Here is a 22,059-nt window from a genome sequence, read left to right as displayed (position 1 = left end):
TTTCTCTTTCTATCTCCCCCCCCCACCCCATTCAATCTTTACATCCATTTTAGTTGCCTATTCTTGCATCTAGAGTCCTTCATCTAAGATTTTCCTTGCCAATGCTCCTTTGCTCCAATCTCCACCCTAGGACCTGGCACTCCCATTCCCCTGAAGCCCTGGAGCTCATGATATATGGTGAGAGTTTCCTATATTTTGGTGCCTGCTGATTGATATATTCTTGTTACCTGCATACCATACCACCATGCATTCCCTATCCTCTTTTTGAGAACTGGCAACTGTTCATGGAATAATGGAACAGTAACTAAAACACTACCATTTCTTTTCTTTTTTTTTTTCAGTGAGGCAATTGGGGTTAAGTGACTTGCCAAGGGTCACACAGCTAGTAAGTGTTAAGTGTCTGAGGCCGGATTTGAACTCAGGTACTCCTGACTCCAGAGCCGGTGCTCTATCCACTGTGCCACCTAGCTGCCCCAACACACTACCATTTCTGAAAAGTGTGTATCAGTGGACTGCCCTATGATGCTAATCACTATGTTTGTGACTTTTGAGACCAAAATACCCTTTCCTTTTATGTGTTAACCTCTATTATAATGTAAACTTTTTCAGGTCAGGAACTTTTTGTACATAGTACAATGTGTGCCAAATGAACATCTTCATTGTTTTATTCTTTTTATTTGTATACCAGTTTATAGCACAGTGTCTAGGGGGTAGTAGGTGCTTCATAAATGTAAGCTGATTGATTTCTTGGAACTGAATAATGGGAATAGAACTGGATTTGGAGACAAAATCGCTGGATTAGAATCCTGGCTCTACTACTTAATAGCTCTGACTCTGGGCAAGTACGTTAACCTCCCTAGGCCTGTTTGCTCCTCTGTGAAATGACAGGATGGGACTGCATCTTCATAGTTTCTTCCACCCCTAAATTCTCATGATCCTTAACTCTGGGACCACATCCTGGCAATTAACTCTACCCCTAGGGTAGCGACAAGTACCTTATAAGGTGCTAATATAGAAGCTGTAAATCTCCAAAACAAGGTAATTATGTCATGTGGAGAGGTAGCTATGGATGTATTGAAAGTTGTCATTGGGCATTTGGATGAGGTCCCTTTGTAATCTACATTTTCTGCATAGATCACCTAATTTTAAAATCATATAAAATGGATTAATTTTAAAGAAGTTTCTAATTACCTTCCCTTTTACCTTCTACTTTTTATCATACTAACTTGTGTACTTACAAATCAATCAACAAGCCTTTTAAGAGCTTATTAGTGTAAAAAACAAAAAAAAAAAGGGGCAGCTAGATGGCGCAGTGGATAGAGCACCGGCCCTGGAGTCAGGAGGACCTGAGTTCAAATTCAGCCTCAGACACTTAACACTCACTAGCTGTGTGACCCTGGGCAAGTCACTTAACCCCAATTGCCTCACTAAAAAAAAAAAAAAAAACCCAAAAAACAAAGAGCTTATTAGTGTGCCAAGCATTGTGGATATGAAAACAAAAAAAAAAAAAAAGAAAGTTCCTGCCCTCAAGTAGTTTACATTCTACAGAGGAGACATGTACACATATGAGTATATATTAAACATATATGTACTCCCTGGCCCCAGACCTTCCCTCCCTCCAAGGGACTACTGACTCAGACCTAATTCCACCCTGTGGACCTTACTCCAACCAGTCAAATTTTCTTTGGCTCATAGATGTTTCTGCCTTGGTCAGGGAAATCTCTAAAACAAAGCATGGGTAGACTTACCCTTATGTGGGTAATTGGGTATCCCCATATGTGGATAACAATGGAACTCAGTGGCTTACCTATAGGTATGGGTTCTTACCATGTGGACAACAGTTCCAGAGGTCCCTTGGATAAGTTTTATAGGGTTCAAGAACTTAGTAGGAAAAAAAATTACATTTTTATTTCAAAATTGGTTTCCTTTGTAATCCTGTGTTTTATTTTATGCATTTAGAACATTATTCTGAGAAGGGGCCCATAGGCTTCACCAGCCTACCAAAACCATGGAGAGGCTGACAAAAAGAAAAGTTAAGGGCTCTTGCTAAATAGAGATGATACGATCCTCCAGATATGGTTTTGAGGTCGACTTTGTGATTTCATCAAACCCTGGAACACACTGCAGACTCCTAAATGAGACCCATAATTATTCAGTTTGGCCTGACCATCCACAAAGGAAAAAACAAATGGATGAAGACGGTCTGTCTGGAGAGTAACATGCATTTGGATGGACAGCCCAGAAGTGGGTTCATCATCATAATATACCTTTGACACATGCTGCAGGTAGGCAATGAATGAGGCTATTGAACAGAAGGAAGAGAGCAGATTGGGCTGTGTTAGGGAAATTTTAGGTCTTTCAGAGACCCCAAGCTATTTCTTGAAACAAAATCCCATCTTCTTAAGTCTGAGACAGAGACAGTATACTGCAGTGAAGAGTGCTAGCTCTGTAGTAAGAGACAAAGTCTTATATCCCTATTTTTGACATTCCCTGTATAAGTAAGTCACAACCTACCTGGGCCTTAGTTTCCTATCAGTAAAATAAGGGAGTTGGACTATAAGGCCTCTGAAGGTTCTTTCTAGCTCTAAATTTATGCTTCTATGATATGCCTGGTGATGCTGTAAGAAGAATCATAGAATCCCTTCTCAGTCATGGAATATTACTCTTCAAAGAATCAAAATTATCAATCACCCAAAGGACACTGGAGAGATGTTTCAGTCTTTCATGTCTAAACTGTTTCAATTAGTGTCTAAACAGGCTATTACATATTACCAACAATAAATTTTGCGAAGAAAGTAACCAAAGGTATCAGTCATGTAGCAACAATAAAGAATTAAGATGGACAGTTCACATGCCACACTGGTAACTTTTTAATGCTAAAAGATTCAGGGGAAGAAATCCCCCAGTACACTGCATGGACCCACTGAGTATGACTTAAAGGAGACAAGGGCTGGTTTTATAGGATAAGAAGGTTAGAAGGAATACCCCAAGAAATGAGATTATGTGTTGAAGTATCGGTATGAGCTGTCTAATTGGGGAGTAGCTTAATAAATTATGGCATATGAATGTAACATTATATTTTTGTGCCATAAGAAACAAATGAGTATGAAAAATTCAAAGAAATAATTGGAAGACAGGTGGTAGTTTAGTAAAATGAAACAAAAATAACACAATAAATTCTAGCCATGTAAAGACAACAGCAAAAATATAGTCTACACATAGTAAAGGTCAAATGAGGAAAAGAATATATGGGTATTAGATTAAATCTTTTAGGGTAAGATTTTTGCTATTTGAGTTTCTTCGATTTCATCAAGAAGTATAGAAATTCTGGGGGCAGCTAGGTGGCACACTGGCCCTGGATTCAGGAGGACCTGAGTTCAAATGTGGCCTCAGACCCTTGACACTTACTAGCTGGGCAAGTCACTTAACCCTCAATAGAAATTCCTTGCTCTGATGCAAGTGACTTTCACATGGTCATGTATCTGAGGTACAGCTTGAACTTGGGCCTTCCTACTCTTAACTATTATCTTTTATCTATTATCTATTACTTTTCTGGCAACAGGGAGAGTTAATAATAGAAGTTAAAGACAGTAAAATAGACTCTCTTGAGGTAATTTGTTGGTTTCAGCATACGTATTTGTTTCCCTAGTGCTTTTGTTCATTTATTTGAATGCTAGTTCTTATCAATGGAGGCCAATAAAATTTCTATTTAAAAAAGAACATATACATTTCATAAAACAATAATGAGGTTTATTGAGATAAATACAAAGTTACATAGATTCTATATTTTGACAATCAGTGGCACTTCCAGAGTGTCCCCACTTATTTGGGCTCTAAAACACTGTTTTCTGTCACTAGGGTAATATCCTGTTAGATGCCATATGTAAATTATTTATATAACATAGATAACAGTGAGTTTGAATTCTCAGCAACATGACTAACATGCTTTGGATTACAAGTGCCTGATAATTTTCTACAGTATCCAAACAATATTGCACCACTAATGTTAATTTCATGTCCCTTAGCTAGTAAAATTTAAATGAAATTCTTGCTGCTGCTATGAAAATGTACCTTTGCTGCATGTGTACTTAAAAGTACATTTTTTTGCATAATTCAAAGTAAATCATCTTGAGGAATTATATGTAAATACAGTTTAAAATCATCATAATATACCTTGTCTAAAAGAGCTGCCTTAGTCATGCTTAAAAATCATATTTCCAGGATGAAGGAAAAAACTGACATCTTAGAAAGATGAGCCACTTCAGCAGATCTGCACATTGCCTGATGTTAGAAAGTTCTACATTTTCCCCTCTTCTAATGCATGCAGATATCCATTTACATAAATCTAGAGAGCTATATCAAAAACCGTCAAGTTTTTAAATGGTAATGAATTTTTGGAGTTTGAAAGGTGCTTTAAAAAAACAAACAAACATTTAACAATGGAAACATTTCCATTTTGTAAAAGTTAGAAAATGGCCTATTATTTAACAACACATTCAACTAAATATCCTGTGAGACACATTACTATGTTTTCAGTGAGTCATTGAAGAAGAGACTATTAATAGAAGCAGAAAGCTTATGTGATGATCAGTCAGTCACAAACACTCAAAACATGTATATATGTACACTTTTTCTTTTAAAAAAGTACAATCAGTGCTAAGAAATTTAATGATAGGAAAAAATAAAATGGAAAGTAAAGGGAGAACAATTTAGAAAATCTGAGTTATTTAAAAACACTCAAATATTATTAGCATTAGAAAAGATATTAAAACTATAAAAAATACTTTTTGCAGAGAAACTTCAGTCATAAAAAAATTTTGCATTGAAGAGGCATTCATATTAAATCACAGAAAAATTTTAATATACAACTGGAATTTTAGAGCTTAAATTATCTACCAAAACACTAATGTCTTTACTTACAAGTTCTAAAAGCATGTAACATCTGATCTATCATGCAAAATTCTAAACACTAAAATACAAATATAATCTGGTAGACTTTTATATAAAATTAAACCCTACACAAAATGCAAAATTCCAGTTGAACAAATTCTACTTGCTGCTAGGGCTAACAATTCACTTAATGTAACAATCTTAATTTCCAGGCAATAAAGTAATCAAAATTGTTTGTTATACAGTAAAACCGTATCTCCATCTATTTACATTAGCTAGCTTTATTGGATATTTGAAAATTCATATTAAAAAAAATGTGTACCCTTAATGTACTAACCTGTATTTGGCAAAACTTGGCAAAGTGTCCTCCCAACAACTCAAAAGTCAATAATGTGTTTGACATTTTAACCCATGTACTTTATTTTCCACCTAGCCCAGAATGGTATCCATTTCGCTACACTGAATTTTAGGTTTTGTTATTTTTTAAAATAATGACCTAAAAAAGAATCAGAAAAACTAGCCATGATGCCGAGAAATTCTGTCACTTTGGAAAAAGCTATCCAAACTTATGAGGAAAGTATAGCACTAACTTATACTCCCTCTGCAGGTTACTCTTTGAACATAAATTGGAATGCTTATCTTTACTTTATGTTTCATTTTTCAAACAGAAAAGGAAACAAAAACATACACGGGCATACATGTATTAGAGTTGAGCTTTTGGAGTAAATAGATAAAAAAGTAGAATAATCATCTAATGAAAACTGGTCCAAATACCTCAGTTTCTTCTTATTCTAAACTGTACATACACGTCTGGACTTTGTGTAAAGATGTACTTGATGTTGCCTCTACCCCCTCCCACCTTCCCCTGCAAAGATCACTATATGTATAACATGTATATTGATGTGTTAGTTGCCTATATAGTTTCCTCCTTCTGTTAAGTTTCAAGAACTGTGGCCAGTTACTACCCGTATATTTCAATCAGAAATTTTGTTTTCACATTCATAAATGTGTTAATAAAACCAATGAACTGTTAATTTTATATAGTTTTATAGTTCTGGCAATGGCCAACATTTACATTTATGAATATAATATAGTTCTAGCAGCAAGAGTGAGAAATAATTAAGTGCTTAAGAAAGTTCCAATAACAGTTTATAAGAATAAAAACTACAATATAAAAAGGTGTCATTTTCTTTAGTACATTTAAGAAAATATGTATATGCAAAAGCAAAACACAAATTGACCTAATTTGCAACATCAAAGTACAGTATAAATGAAAATGGTGTATTTATAAAGTTTTGTATGAGGTTGACATTGGATTAATATATTTTCTTCTGACCAAGAATTATTCACATATGTACAATATTTCAGGTAGAATAAAATGTAACACCATAAACTATATTAAAAAGGGGTATCAGTGCATCAAAATATACAAGTTTACTAAACTTCAGGCTTTAAAGCTGGTAGTAAACTACTTTATTAAGAAAAATAATTTAAAATAATATGATATAAAATTACTATCAGGCAATCTGATGGTATGAAGATTCTGGTTATGCATCAGATTAAAAGGATCTACACAGTATTGGCTCATTTTCATAGAAAGTTAAACAAAAATCAAGCTTTTAAGGGGAAGGCAAAAGCATAGCAGGCACAACGTAACTGAAATAAGTAACCATCCAATATGAAATGTATGTTGCTGCAGATGACAGTTTTCATTTAGTGAATGTTATGAATATAAGAAATCTTTTTTCTTCAAGAAGATACAAAACAGCTCCCCTTCTTCTTTGTTACCATATACTGTATATGAAGACTGTAAAATCACAATTCAGATTTAAAGCAAATTAATTCTGTTTTTCTAGAGCAGCTGTCTCCATAATATTTCGCTTTGGCTCTAGGGTGGCAAAAAAGGAAACATCCTGGTCTCTGTCTGATTGCAAAGCTAAGACAGTCTCTTCAACAACTTCAAGATGAGGGTTACCAGCATTTCTAAAATAAGCTAGGAAAAAAGAGAAAGTGATAGTTTTTTATCAAGTTTGCCATGTACTGTGTTTTAATATAGGATGTATTCTTTGAAATTACAACCCAGGACAAAAGAAAACTATTTCTTGGAAAACTGAACCACAGAATTAGAGGTCCATTAATTTTGTAAGTTCTCTTAATGAAATAACTTTTTTCAAATTCTGAATGGGCCTACTAGGTCAGAACTTCTGAAAAGATTAAATCTAGCACCAAGAAAACAAGAAACATGTCATTGTCACTCTTATTCTCCCTCTGTCATCACACCCCGCATCCTAAACCCCCTAGTCTAAGTCCTGGCAAAGACTAATAAATCTGTTGGATCCTATTTATTATAAAGGCATTTTTGGCAAGGTGTGATGGTATACACCCATATCCCTGTGCTGATAAAAAGATTTAAGTTTAAGAGTTCTGAGCTAAAGTGGGCTAAGCCAATCAGGGGTCCACATTAAGCCTAAAACCAGTATGGTGGTCTCCTGCATGCAAAGGGGCTTGCCCCTAGGCTGCTTAATGAAGAAGCAAACTAGCCAAAATCAGAAATAGAGCAGGTCAAAGCTCCTATTCCAATCAGAGTGGGAAGTGGCCAAGAAATGGCTCCAGAACTTCCAGTCTGGATCAAATATGGAGATCCAAGTAAAAAAATATGAATATGTTTTTACAAAGTCCTGGTAGATATGAGTTCAAGACAATTTTCCTATTACTTACTTTAGATTTAAAATTTGGTGGGAATAATGGTTCCCCAGCCACAAGATCGAACTACATCTATTACTTTTACCAACCATTAATATAGATGTTTGCCTTTGTTAAAGAAATGAAATATTCTCTTTCAGTATGATCATATGATATATCTAAATGGCAACAAAGCAATGAATCAATAGAGAATATTAATGCAATAGCATCAGCCAGTATTCATATAATGCTTTATGATCACTTCTATTATTTCATTTAAAATTCCTAAGAACCTGTGAGATGGATAGGGTAAACTGGAAACCAAAGCTCAGAAAGATAAAATGATTTGCCCAAGTTCACATAGCTATAGTCCCATCTTACACTCTCTCTACTGTATCAAACTACCTCTTTACATAGTGCTAAGTCACAAAAACATTTTTTTTTTTTTTAGAATTTAAAGTACCTTTTTCCAGTAGTGTTTGTCTTAGTGCCTTGGCTAGCAAAACCCTTACATTTGGCACAGGATCAGAAGCAAGACTTAAAAGACTGGGAAGTAGGTGCTCTACAAACTGGTCTACAGGTATACACTCCTCTCTTACTACTGCCTATGGAAAAAGAAATTATACACATAAGTAATTAATAATAAGTAATTAACAGAAGCTCATTTTTTTCTATGAAAAAGCCTTTTGTAATTCAGGACTTTTCTTGATTATGACTGTGCATGTGTTTTAATTGAAAACTTCAACCATTTTCTAGAAACAGTTTACTTTTTACATTGAAATTCATAAATATGCACTATAATAAACTAGTAGCCCAAATGCATAACATATAATAATAGCAACAATATCTTAAATTTCACATATAATCCTCATAATACTCTTTTAAGGCACAATGAAAAATACTATATATTTTACAGATGAGGAAACTAAAGCTAAGAGAGGCAACTGTAAACCTGCCCAAGGTCACACATTAATAAGTTGTGGAACTGGGATGAGAATACAGCTCTTTGTGGACTTCTAAGCCAAGATTCTTTCTAAGCTGCCTTTCTTACTTAAAAGTGTAAATAATACTGTGGGGAATTATGATACTCGAACTATTGGTAAAATTACCATAAATAAAACTGATCTAGTACCATGGAAGGGACCTAGTTGCACTTTTTTTTTTGTCTTACAACTCTTAATTACAAAAAAAAGAAGCTAAAACTGTTAATGTAATCTATTTTTTCTTTTCCCCTCAAATAAACTTAGTATGATAAAAATGTCAGATAAAGTTTTATAAGTTAACACCCCCATTTACATTAACAAGCATATGTAATCTCTGAGCAACAGAATTATTTCTAAAACTAGGCATAGCTGTGTTATATCTGAATATCATCATCAAAAACCTCCTGACAAACACAATTACTAACTTCTTTTCCTCAAATAGCTGGGGTAGGGGTTGGGGGGAGGGGGAGGGGTGTGGAAACCTGAGATGGAGTAAAACTAAAAAGGTGAAGACTTTAAGTTCAGGGCTTGAATTCCAAACTAAGTAAGGGTGTACACCAAATTCAATATAGAAATGCAGTAGATAGTAAGAATCACAGATTTGCTATACTTAAATAAATTAACTTCCAGCCCAATTTAGTAAGCCTCAGTTTGTAATAAAAGAGAGCATGGTAGTGTGCTAGACTAGATTATCACTCAAACAATCTATAACTATAATTCTCTCTCTTTGAAAAGAGGCAGCTAGGTGATGCAGTGGATAAAGCACCACCCTGGATTCAGGAAGATCTGAGTCCAAATACAGCCTCGGATACTTGACATGTACTAGTTGTGTGACCCTGGGCAAGTCACTTAACCCTCATTGCCCCACGGAAGGAAGGAAGGAAGGAAGGAAGGAAGGAAGGAAGGAAGGAAGGAAGGAAGGAAGGAAGGAAGGAAGGAAGGAAGGAAGGAAGGAAGGAAGGAAGGAAGGAAGGAAGGAAGGAAGGAAGGAAGGAAGGAAGGAAGGAAGGAAGGAAGGAAGGAAGGAAGGAAGAAACAAAGAGAGAAAGAAGAGAGAAAAAGAAAAGAAGGAAGGAAGGAAAGAATGAAATAGAGAAAAGGAAAGGAAGGAAGGAAGGAAAGAAAGAAAGAGAGAAAGAAAAGAGAGAAGGAAAGAAAGAAGAAGGAAGGAAGGAAGGAAGGAAGGAAGGAAGGAAGGAAGGAAGGAAGGAAGGAAGGAAGGAAGGAAGGAAGGAAGGAAGGAAGGAAGGAAGGAAGGAAGGAAGGAAAGAAAGAAAAAGAAAAAGTTACCAACATCTAATTCTTGTATATACTGGATCAAAAAAAGTATGCTAACCTGACAAATGAATGCAAATGCTTGCCTTCCAACCCACTTGGGACAATGTCGAAATCTTATTATGAGTTCATTGATAAAATTTAACCCCAATGCACTTGCATTGTTTGAATAGAACTTCTGCAAAATTGCCACAACCTGGGAAAAGATTAAAAGAACAGATTAAAAAACGAAATGTCATTTATTCATTTCAGCAATACTGTTTTACCTTAAAGAGCTTTTTATATACCTTTTCCTTTCTTAATTGATTACAGGCACGGTATAAGACTATTACCTTAAGTTATAAAACACTGGAAGAAAAAAATGCTCCATAAAAATGAATATTCAAAAAAGGAATACCAATAAAAATATGATACATATCATATATCTGTCTTTTCAAGTTTGTAAACATTTTCACTTAAATAATAATTGATATAGGCTCTTTACTGTCAAAATGTTAGTAAATTACTACTTCGAATATCATTTTCCATTAGTGTTTGGCTGACATGGGTTCATAGGAAACAATATTGTTGTTTCCACAGGAGCTGCTCTCTTAGCTATTTTTTATTCAAAACTATTTTGTAATGTAAAGTCAATTTAACTTTAAAAGAACAGTAATTGGTATAAACATGTCAAATGATTTCTTCACATTTTCCATCATTAAAAATATATATTTTAGAAAAAGGTGTTTTGAAAAATGACTTTCTATATGGAATGTACAAAATCCTGGAAGTTAAATGGAAAATGCTTAAATATTTGTAGTTTTAAAAGCACAGAAGAAAAACAAAATTCCTCTCTACATATATACTCCCTTACTAGCTTAAAGGAGATCCATCGAACTTCAGAAACTTTATCTGCACAAAGTTTTAGTGCGATGTGCATTAAGTAGTCATAAACATCACTGGGGCTGTAGAGTTCCAATATCAGGATCAGTTGTCTGAAACAAAGAAAAACTGATTATCTCAGAGAAATGAGCATATTCACTTCTCTTACTTGTCCTTCAAACAGGTCATGGAGGGAAAGAGCGGAAATAATTGAGTAGCACTGAAGAGTTGGACAGCTAGGTCTAAAAGTCTTCTATGACCAAGAGAAATACATACTCCTCTATTAAAGACAAAATCAAAATCGTGAAATCTCATTATATCCTTAATGTTCTTTCAAATGCAAATCAAAACCCTACTCTTATGTTTTCCCATGTAGGCAAAAAACATGAAGGATTTAACATTATTTGCAAGATTAAGTTAAAGAAAAATAGAAAAGTTTGCCACTTTGCTTCAAAACAAAGCTGGCTAAGTAAACTGCTCTTCAAAAATAGGAGAATGATTTATACAATAATAGCAATACTATAAAGGGAGGAAACTTCGAAAGACTTAGGAACTCTGATTAACACAATGGCCAATAGCAATTCCAGAGGACACAAGATGAAATATGTTACCCACCTCCTGCCAGAGAGGAGACAGATTTCGAATGCTGACTGAGACATATTTGTGTGTGTTTACAGACAGACAGACACGTGCACATACATGAAGGTGGGGGAGTGAGAATGTGGATTTGAAAATAATTTAATTAATTTTTTAAAAAGAAGAAAAAAATCTTTCAATATTTTCAAGAGTGAGAAAGAAGTGTGAAAAGAAATGTCAATCTTTCAAATAGCTAACAGAGAGAAAAATGAGAAGCAACTATGGAAAAAAGGGAGAACTGGAAACCATAAATGCCCGTGATTAGTTACACTGTCAGAAGATGAAGAATACCTTGGACATAACAGATGCTTAATCAAAGTATATTGACTATCAAAAGGAACAATTTCTGGACAATGATCTCAAATATCAGGCACAGGACAAAGATTTCATACCTGCAGTTCTTAGTTTTTTTAAAAAAATCACAAAGTATCTTGTGATCAGAGATCACATGGGATGAAAAGCTCATCAAAGGTCAAAATTACAGGAGACAAATCAATCATAACAAAGAGAAGCAATCATTAATGAGATGTTGTTAAAGAAAAGCTACACTGAGTTATGAAATTTCACCACTAGAGGTCATGGAGTTTTCATAACATTTGTAAGTCACTTTTTAAGATTTTTGCTGTTTCAAGAACATTAGTCTAGAAACAAAATAAACTCAATCTTTGGAAAAAAACATAAAGCAAAGAGAATTCTTTAATGTCTCATATCATTGGAACCAGTGGAGGCCTTTCAAAAGTCATTTTTATGCTGTAGTGTTATTCAAAATGGGGGCAAGTAGTTGGTACAGTGAATAGAGTGCTGAGCTTCAAGTTAGGGAGACTTGAATTCAAATCCAGCCTCTGACACTTACAAGCCATGTGACCCTAGGCAAGTCACTTAACCCTATTTAACTCCTTTTCCTTATCTGTAAAATGAGTTGGGAAAGGAAATGGCAAATCACTCCAATATCTTTTTTTTTTTTTAAGGGGCAATGAGGGTTAAGTGACTTGCCCAGGGTCACACAGCTAGTAAGTGTCAAGTGTCTGAGACCAGATTTGACTCAGGTACTCAGGGCTGGTGCTTTATCCACTGCGCCATCTAGCTGCCCACTCTAATATCTTTGCCAAGAAAATCCCCAAAAGGGGCCATAGGGGAAAAAAAAGATTAACCCCCCCCCAAAAAAAAATTTACTCAAAATAGCATCTTCATGAGTTCTTCTAGTAGTAATAGAATAAGTCACTGGGGGAAATACTTCTATATGTTCACATTATCTTTCTATCATTCTTTTTTTAGTTAACACAACTATACCCAGTACCAGGGCCAAACATTCTGAGAATATTAAATGAAAACAACTCATTCTTCAATTATAAAGGAATGAATCCCTTCCCATTATTAATAAGAAAATATTGTAACAAATATAATTTGTTCAGCTTAAAAAGACAGCTTTGTAATGAAAAATTCTAGTATCCAATGAAGTAAATCTAACTTGTGCCTCATTTCTAGGATCTAAACATCTATCAAGCATTTCTGACTATAAGAATTTGTCTTATTGCTTAGGGTTTTTTTTTTTGTTTTTTATTTCCTGAACCTAGGATTTCAGCAGTGTAGTGAACTCTTAGTGAGGAACTTGGAAGTGATATGTAAATCAGCACTGTAATAGTTTTGGAGAACTGCCTTGGGGGGCAGGCAATAAAATATTAAAAGATCCACTTAGTTCATAGTTTAAACCTCCAAAATAAAAAACTTGTATAACTTTGCTAAAAAGACCATTTATTGCTTAGAAAATATAAGTTGTAAAATTACCAACTACTTGGTATGGGCACCATATTTTAGGAAAAACATAGACAAGTTGAACCATGTCCAGAAGGTGTCAACTAGAATGGAAAAACAATTAAAGAATATAGTTATATAAGAACTGGATATATTTAGCTTGGAGAACAGAAGACTTGGAAGGAGACAGTCTATCTTCAAGTATTCAAACACCTAGCATGTACAAGAGGGAGTGAACTTCTTCTGATAGTTCTGAAAAGACAAAACTGGAAATAAAGGACGAAAGTTGCGGAGGAACAGATTTAGGCTTGATATAGGGGAAATTTCCTAATGATAAGAACTATCCAAAAGCCCAATGGGCTACCCTAAGAGGTGATGAGTTCTCCTTTCATTGAGGTCTATAAGCAAAGTTGGACCACTAGTTAGGAATGGGTATGAAAGAAATTCTTGTTAAAATATATAGTTAAGTTCTACAATTCTGTAAAAAGTAAGCATTATTCAAATTGAATTCACTTTTTCATATCAACCAGGAATTTCTACTTACTCTGCTAATTCATATCGAAACCTCCAATTCCTACTATTGTCAGTTACTACAAACTCTTGAAGTTGGTAAAGATACTCTCTCCTCTTGTCTGCATGAAGCAACTAAAAAAAATGACAGTATTTCCAAAGACATCAATACATGCTAACACATAAATCACTAAGTTCCTCAAGGATGTAAATTTTGTATTTCCATTGTAATACATATTTTTTGTGTAATATGTATTACAGCAATAGTGAATATATATTATTAACTAACTCCTGCTGTACTTATGAATATTTTCTATTCCCTTCAAATATAGGATTTAAAGCTGGAAGAAATTTTAGATAATCTAATGCAAATCTCTCATCTCACCAATAAAAAAACTAAGGCCAAGAAAGATTATGTAATTTACTGAAGTTTGAATAATAATTAGCAAGGCCAGAATTTGAACCCTGGTGTATGAATTCTAAATCTAATGCATGCTTTTAGAGTTACATCACACTGATTCTTGTATATGTAGATGATAGATAACATCTAAATCTTAAAACATTCCTTTGAATATTCTTCTTAAGCTTGTACAAAGTAATAAAATTCACACCAATGACTAATAATTTGGATTCAGAGGAATGTTTTTTAATTAGTCCATTTTCAAAATAATAAATTATTTTTGAACTTTATCTTTGAAAATATCTTATTTTTTAAAAGAGATGAAACAGTAAGGATAACTAGAATATATGAGCCAAAAGGTATGTTTTATATCAGGCTATTCCACTGGATAGTGACAATAGGTAAGTTATTTTACCCCTCTATAGCTCAGTTTCCTCACCCATAAAATGGACACTAAAGTTTTTATCAGCACTGAAATTTTCTGGGAAAGGTGCAGGAAGAAAAAAATTTAACTGCTTGGTGACATAAAACATATTTATCTTATGTAGAAAGTTAAGTAAAAAATACATTTCTTCCTACCTTTAGAAAATCATAGAGATGTTTAAGAACTCCAATGCGTACTTCATCTAAATCCTTTAAGAATCCATTAAATATCGGCACCAAATCAGCTGCTGTTAACTGATCTCCAAGAATGACAGCTAGCTCATGAATAGAAAATGCTAGTGTCCGACGTACCTTCCACTATTGATAAGGAACAAAAGTAATAAAATGAATACCAAATATACTCTAAAAGCTAACAAATTATTTTCATGGGACAAAACTAAATAGAATGCTTAGCTTACATGTGAATGCATAATTTATTATTTTTTTTTAGAAAGGCACACTTTCTCTCTTAATATTTAAAGTTTTGAATTCCAAATTCTCTCCCTCATTCTGGTTGAAATGCATAATTTATTAAAATAAATATGTTCACATTAATTTTATTTTTACATTTATAAGTTAACCTTAAAGTATTTTAATTGAAAAATGTAATGCTCTTAAAATTGAAATCTGGATATTCTTCTGAAAAGTCTATATTTACCTGTACATCTGATGCCAGTGTTTCATATGTATCTTTCAGGCAGTGCCAGTTTTGCCTCCCCAAAGTTAAAGCCACTCCAGGGAGACTGTAAGCACAATGTTTGGCTATATCAGTGTCAACTGTCTGGGCTCTTGCTGGATCAGTCATTGACAAATACTGATCTAATAATGGCTGAGGTATTATATCCTAGAAAATGAAAGAAAAAAAACTTACAAAGATAACCCATAAATCAATTTTTAAAGTATATTATTAAACATCACAAATAATATACAATATGAAAGTGAGGCCAATTGTAGGGAAATTTCATAGGAACAAAAGATATTTCCATGGCCCAGTAAGTCATACACTGGATATATTATATTATATTATATTTTATTAATTTCCTAGCAAATATTTCATTTATTCTGATTTGGCCAAGGAGTCAAAACAGTGTTGCATATTTAAAACTAGTAGAACATCTGAAAGGCACATGTAGAGTATGATAATTGATTAGCATGAATTTGGGTCAGTTCATTTCATACTATACGTAACTTATTTCTTAAACTTTCTTTTTAAATGCTCAGATTTTAACAACATACTTTACACACAAAGAGTGATCAATAGGTATTGCTAAATAGCAAGTTATCACCATAGAAGGACAATATTCTCTTTATTATACCACCATAAAAATAACTGAATGACCCTAATTTTTAAAAATGAGCTGGAGAAGAAAACCACTCCAGTATCTCTGCCAAGAAAAAACCCCAAACAGGGTCACAAAAAGTCAGACATCACTGAAAACGACTGAGTAACAAAAATAAAATAAATGATGCAATAAACCCATCCAAGAAGTCAGCCCAAGAAGAAAGTAGCCAATCACAGTTCAGTAGAATAGCTACCAACAGGTCAGTCAAAATGGTTTAAAATGGTCTGAATAGGGGCAGCTAGGTGGTGCAGTGGATAGAGCACTGGCCCTGGAGTCAGGAGGACCTGAGTTCAAATCTGGCTTCAGACAGTTAACACTTACTGGCTGTGTGACCCTGGGCAAGTCACTTAACCCCAATTGCCTCACAAAAAACCCCAAAAACAATAACAAAAAAAAATGGTCTGAATAGAAAGCATGATAAAAATTCAAGAATGTTATCAAAGTGCCTTTAGTCATAATCATTTTATTTATTAAAATGCTATGCTGGATTTTGGCAGATCGCTTTCTTTATAAACACTTTTTTTTTAAAAGGTAGAAAAAAGTAAAAGTTGGCAACCTGAGTTTATAAACCAAGATGGGTAATGAATGTTAGCTAAATAATGATATTAAATTTAAGAATAACCATCTTAGACAAAACCCCCAGAAAATTAAATGTAGACTTGTATTTTCTTCTCAAGACATATAGGTATTATTTTACTAACCTGTAACTTAGATTTATCGTCTTCAAATGGGATTGGGTCAGATCTTTGATCTTTTTGCAAATGTTCACTGGTTCCATTGAGATGTTTTTCAGAATCCTAAAAAGTTGAATTTGCATGTTACCAGTGTGCCCTTAAAAAAAGCAGGGTGGGGATTGAAACTACTCTTCCATTAACAGAGCTCTAATGATGACATAAATAGTACCCTTAAAAAAATTAATGCTCTTAGAGAGTCATTTGATAATCCATGACGCCTGTCAGAAGATAGGTTTCCAGAGTTGTGTACCATTATTAATACTGTAAAAAGTTCTATGTGAAAATAGATAATGCACTAAAAGTCTTTATCCACAAGGGTTTTAAGAACTACTTGAGACCTAAAATAAATAATTATGGCTAGGAATGACCAAGGAAAGGAAGAAAAGAAACAAAACTAACTGCATGTAACAGTGGGGCAAGTGCTAAGGGTTATCTATCCTTGATCTAGATAGAGAATATAGAAAGAGTAAACTTTAATTTTAACAAAAATGGTAGTTGATAAGTGTGTTCACTTGATTTTTGTTATACATACACACACACACATCCTCCTGTGTATGTATACTTTGAATATAAAAACTTTGTTAACAAAACCTGCAAAAATGAGTGGCAATATTGTTCTCTAATAATGCATTAAATCAGCTGACTTTCCCCTTCAAATTTAACTATAATTTCTTATTTACACTTAAAATGTCACACTCTCATAGCATAATGGATCCTGACAACGCACCTTATATATACTACGTTGTTTTCCCTGAATAAGATATAAGTGCCATGAAAGAACGGTGACCAGTTTTTCTTCTCCCTTTCTATCTCCAGCCTAACAGTGCTTGGGGGAATAGTAAAGGAATTGAATTGTTTCATTCATTTTGAAATATAAAGTGAGAAGCTTCAACCCCCAAGTCTTCTTGAGATGTTTCCTAATGGTTTACTGGGTAAAAGAAATATTTTGAAATGATCACCTAAGCTCTAGTTTTCTCTAGGATACATTAGGTCAAACACAACAAACTTTGCCATTCAAGAGTAACTGTTTTCTCTAGAATGAAAATGAAAATTTATACTTTGCAATAGTTTTTATTTTTGTGACCTAAGAATTAAGCATATGGGCTTTTACAGAAATGTTCTAAAATGTTTTGCAATCATACTCCTATAGCATCAGTTCAGGCCATGGGATGAAATTCCAGGGTGTTAATGATAACTGTTTTTCACTGAAATCTTTCTCTCATGAAAATACTTATGCTACTTTAAGTTTTCACTAAGCTTGCTGAAGTAGTTAGATACTGGAACATTTAGCAGAATTACCTTCTAATTATTCCCTTAGTGAATTCACCCACTACAATTATTAAAATATACTAGGTGCTGCTAGCTGTGCCTTATGTGGTCATCTCCATTAAAAAACAAAAACAAAACAAAAAAGCATTTAAATCAACTTTGGAGAAGGAGAGTGTTTTGTAACTTACCTCTCCAACTCTTGTTATGGAACACATCCATGGTTATCTGACAATTAAATATTTAGAGTTATCCTAAAAATTACCTCAACAATAAAATACAACTTTTCTGTTTTCCTAAGTGAGATTTATTAATGTAATTCAGATCTGTGATTTTTCCTTATTACTCAGAGAAAGTATAGATACTCACAGTGCTTTGTATTACTCTGGCCACCAACAGCTCATTCTGGGATGATGCGGAAGAGATAGTGTTCTGATTTTCAGTGGTAGGGCTAGGCTCTGAACTGGATACTTCCTCATGGGACTCTTTTGCCATTTTAGTTTCAGAATCACTGATGGAGTCAAGCTGGGCAGCTCTAAGTGCAGCTGATAACACCTGAACCTGAGCTATAATACAGTAAAGATTTAAGCAACTGTTAATTGTTTTATTTGACTCTGAATTTTATAAACAAATGTCTTACCTCAAAACCAAAAGTATGAAATGCATACATACATATATTTGAGCTTAAGAATGAAGGAAGAACTCTAACTCCCCTTTAGAGCTTTCCTGTTTTTGAGAGCCAGGTGGTGTCTATGCTATTGCTGTGAGTTAACTGCTTAAACAATGCAGATTCGGGGTTTCTAGGCATGGCTCTTACTACCTGGACAGGTAGTTGAGCCTTTCTCTCTGTGCTGAAGTTTTCCTTTCTGGTAAAACAGAAATGACATGTCATCACCTCTTCCATAAGATATAACAACTCCTATTCATGTCACACCTTACTGACAAATGCTTTTCTTAAAATATCCCTGTGAAAATAGTTGATATATCATTATTTCCATTTAAAAGATGAGGAATCTGAGGCTCAAAAAGTTCATTGACATGCCCACTGTCATTCTGCACATAAGATCAGAATAATGAATATCTAACCCCCCCCCACACACACACACATACACACACCCCTTATCCAACAAAATCAAAATGTTTCACACAACTTTCTGTACATACACAGAAAAATTGTTTGCTAACTCTTCTAAGTTACAGTATTTTAAAATTTTTATTTTATGCATTTTAGGGGGTCAAAATGTATATGGATAAGGACTCATAATAATACTAATTTCACTGGAAAAGGGAACTCCCCAATGAGGAAATTTCTTTTACCCTGTAGGTTGGCACCTTCTTTGCAACTCTGGCTTTAAGTGCTGCCTAGAGCAAGGAGAGGCTAAGTGATTTGGCCAGGTCACACAGCAAGTTTGTGCCAAAGGCAAGACTTGAATTTAGTTCTGAGGCTGGCACATTATCCACAAGGGTTGTTTAAAAGTACAGTTATATGAAAAGAAATTGTTTTTTTTCTAGGTTTATCCAACAGATCCAAAGATTTACAAAATAGAAATCTATTTTTCAATGACATTTCTTTAGTTAAAGGTGATAGACTATATTCAGTTTATTTCTTTTATAAATTTGAGGGAAAAGAAGAAATCTATACATGGATTCTCATCCCCTGAAAACAACACCAAAAAACCCCTTCCTCTTTCTACATGAATAAGTTGCTGTTTTGCTTCTCTTTTTCAGATCTCTAAAATCCAAGCAAGAATACAAATATTAAATTATTTAGACAATAGGGGTCTGATAACGAATAAATAGACTGCAAAATTTATTGCCTAATTCCAACAATTAAGAGAAGCACATTCATAAAAGTAGACACTAAAGTCAGCATGCTATAGTTGAAAAAAGTGTTAGGCTTACAGAGAGACACCTAAAGTTCATATTCCAGCTGACATTTACTGGCTGTTTGACTATGGTAAGTCATTATGTCTCTGAGCCTCGGTTTGTTCATCTGTAAAGAGGACAATAATTCTAGCACTACCTAACTCATAGGACTGTTGCTGAGGAAAGTCCTTTCCAAGGTATAAAGTACTATTGTCAATGTGAACCTCTCTTATCCAGCTTCTCTGAAGCAGTGTTCAACGTACCATTAAAACTAGAAATTCTGTAGTAGTACTGCCAAACATATATGCTTTTACACTTAAAACTGACTTCAGATTGAATGCATGTATACTCTCAGGTATTTGTACATTCACAGACATCATGCTTTCCAGGTGGTAATTAGTTTGAACAAGTTTCACTACATTCATGCATGTATACACACACACACACACACACACACACACACACACACACACACTCTCTCTCTCTCTCTCTCTCTCTCTCTCACTCTCTCTCTCTCTCTCTCGAAGAACAAAGATGTACTCACACATTCCATACAGACAAAAATCACAATTACTGACTTGTACCTTGGACATCTGGATCATTCATCATATGTTCCTGCAAACTTTCCAATACTTTTTTAATTTCAGTACTGGCCACACAGTTCTTACAAACACTTTCAGGTATACAGCATCCTTCTTCCTGCTGCTCAGTCTTGGTTTGAAGTAGTTCTAAATCCTGGCTGATATCTGGGAGAGGTGTGCGCCAGTAAAGAAAATTATTGAATATGTCCTCAGAACTTCCTGAACAAGCTTTCTTAAGTCCCTGGCAGTTGTTTACTTGACTATCATTAGCATTCTTGATTGCACAAGAATCGTCACTCTGGCAACTTTTAATCAACTCTTCTTCAGCATTAGCAGGGTAGGCCATTCTCTTTTCCATTCCACCTACATGCGAACTTTCAACATGCAGGAAATTACTAGTTTCAATGGATGTTCCTTCAGTCACTGGATCTGGTTTTATGTGTTCAAGATTTCCTGAACTAGGAAATTGGCGGGGAAGGAGAAAAAACAAACAAAGAAATCAACAACTTAACACTCTTCAAAGAATGTGGCTCTGGCAGCACTAAAATGTCTATCCACTAAAGCTTCTGTCTTCTGTCCCTTAGCTCTCTTCCCCATTCTACTGTTGGATCTCTTTAGGCCAAGGAGAGGGGGAAAACACACACACACACACACACACACACACACACACACACACACACACATAAACATGCACACATACATATTATAATATTGAGTATATTAAATATAGTTAAAATATATATTAAAGTTGAAATTCTAATAGTCAATCATGCTTTAAAAAATAAGATTAGAGAAGAACAGGGGTGAAAGTTTTGCCTAAAATAATCCTGGATTATCTCTGAATTTCTATACTCTCATTAGAAAGAACAGAGAAGAGTGGATAGAATGCTGGATTTACAGACAGGAAAACCTAGATACAAATCCCAAATTTGAAACTTACTGGTAACCATGGGCAATGGCTTGACATTACTCTCTTCACCTCAGACTAATCCTTAAAACTTACTAAATTACAGATGGATGACAGTTTGAGGGACGGAGTTTCCTCACCAATGAAATCATAGATCTTTGACCTAACAACTCATCTCTAGCCTACATTAAAATAATTATTGGAAAGGTGGTTATATCTTAATTCTCCTATAAAACTTACATTCACAGTCTATATCTATAACTCCAGGTAGTCAGTCATGTTCTAAGTGTCTGCCTATGGTAATATGCAAGATAGGATGTGAAATCATGAATAAATCAATAGCAATCCACCACCACACAACAGCTATAAGTATAATAATACATCATCAGTAGATAGTCTGCTAAGTTATTAAATTCAAAACGTCACCTTTGTATACAAAAGACAAAATGTATTACGTATTACAGTGTTCCAGGACACTTGGGGCCCTTACCACTGTGTGTTCATATTATCCATAGGATTTCCTATAACTAAAAGATGAAGGGAACAATAATCTTCTAAATTATTTCAACTCTAATCTCAGTGAATATTTCAAGTACAGTTACATGTAATCACTATGTCACTTCTAGTAAAGCAGTCTTGTTTAAAAACTTCTACCACACACACAAAATTTTTACCAGATTTGTGATTTCATTGGTGTAACAAGCTCTCAGTGAGGAACTCCCTCTACTAATGATCCTAACATGCAAATGAAAGTCTTAAGGAGTTGTTAGAAACATTAAGATGTCCAGTGCCTTGCCCAGGATCATACAACCAGTATGTACATCATAGAACTACAAGTGGGACCTGAAAACAAGTCTTCCTGACTCTGGGGGCAAATCTCTATGCACCCAGACACATTGTGTCTCACCAAAATCAATATGCTTCTCTAAAAAATTAAAGCTCAAATTATC

General features: G+C 34.4%; 1 protein-coding gene across 2 annotated transcripts in view; it reads right to left on the bottom strand.

The window, feature by feature from the left end:
* Positions 1-3,728: 3,728 nt before the first annotated feature.
* LOC122741424 (serine/threonine-protein phosphatase 4 regulatory subunit 1-like) overlaps positions 3,729-22,059 on the bottom strand; it is a 65,034-nt gene continuing 46,703 nt past the window's right edge. For both annotated transcript variants that reach the window (XM_043984888.1, XM_043984889.1), the window contains 10 exons: positions 20,206-20,660; positions 18,125-18,321; positions 16,457-16,552; positions 15,071-15,256; positions 14,569-14,730; positions 13,624-13,724; positions 10,684-10,804; positions 9,892-10,026; positions 8,036-8,177; positions 3,729-6,883 (listed from right to left, as the gene is read on the bottom strand). In XM_043984888.1, coding sequence (XP_043840823.1) covers positions 6,729-6,883; positions 8,036-8,177; positions 9,892-10,026; positions 10,684-10,804; positions 13,624-13,724; positions 14,569-14,730; positions 15,071-15,256; positions 16,457-16,552; positions 18,125-18,321; positions 20,206-20,660 — 1,750 coding nt within the window. In that variant the 3' untranslated portion in view covers positions 3,729-6,728. The remainder of the gene's footprint in view (positions 6,884-8,035; positions 8,178-9,891; positions 10,027-10,683; positions 10,805-13,623; positions 13,725-14,568; positions 14,731-15,070; positions 15,257-16,456; positions 16,553-18,124; positions 18,322-20,205; positions 20,661-22,059) is intronic.

This window comes from Dromiciops gliroides, chromosome 2, assembly GCF_019393635.1.
Source record: "Dromiciops gliroides isolate mDroGli1 chromosome 2, mDroGli1.pri, whole genome shotgun sequence".
Classification (NCBI taxonomy): Eukaryota; Metazoa; Chordata; class Mammalia; order Microbiotheria; family Microbiotheriidae; genus Dromiciops; species Dromiciops gliroides.
The sequence above is the reverse complement of the archived record's forward strand: the minus strand, read 5'-3'. Positions and strand labels throughout refer to the sequence as shown.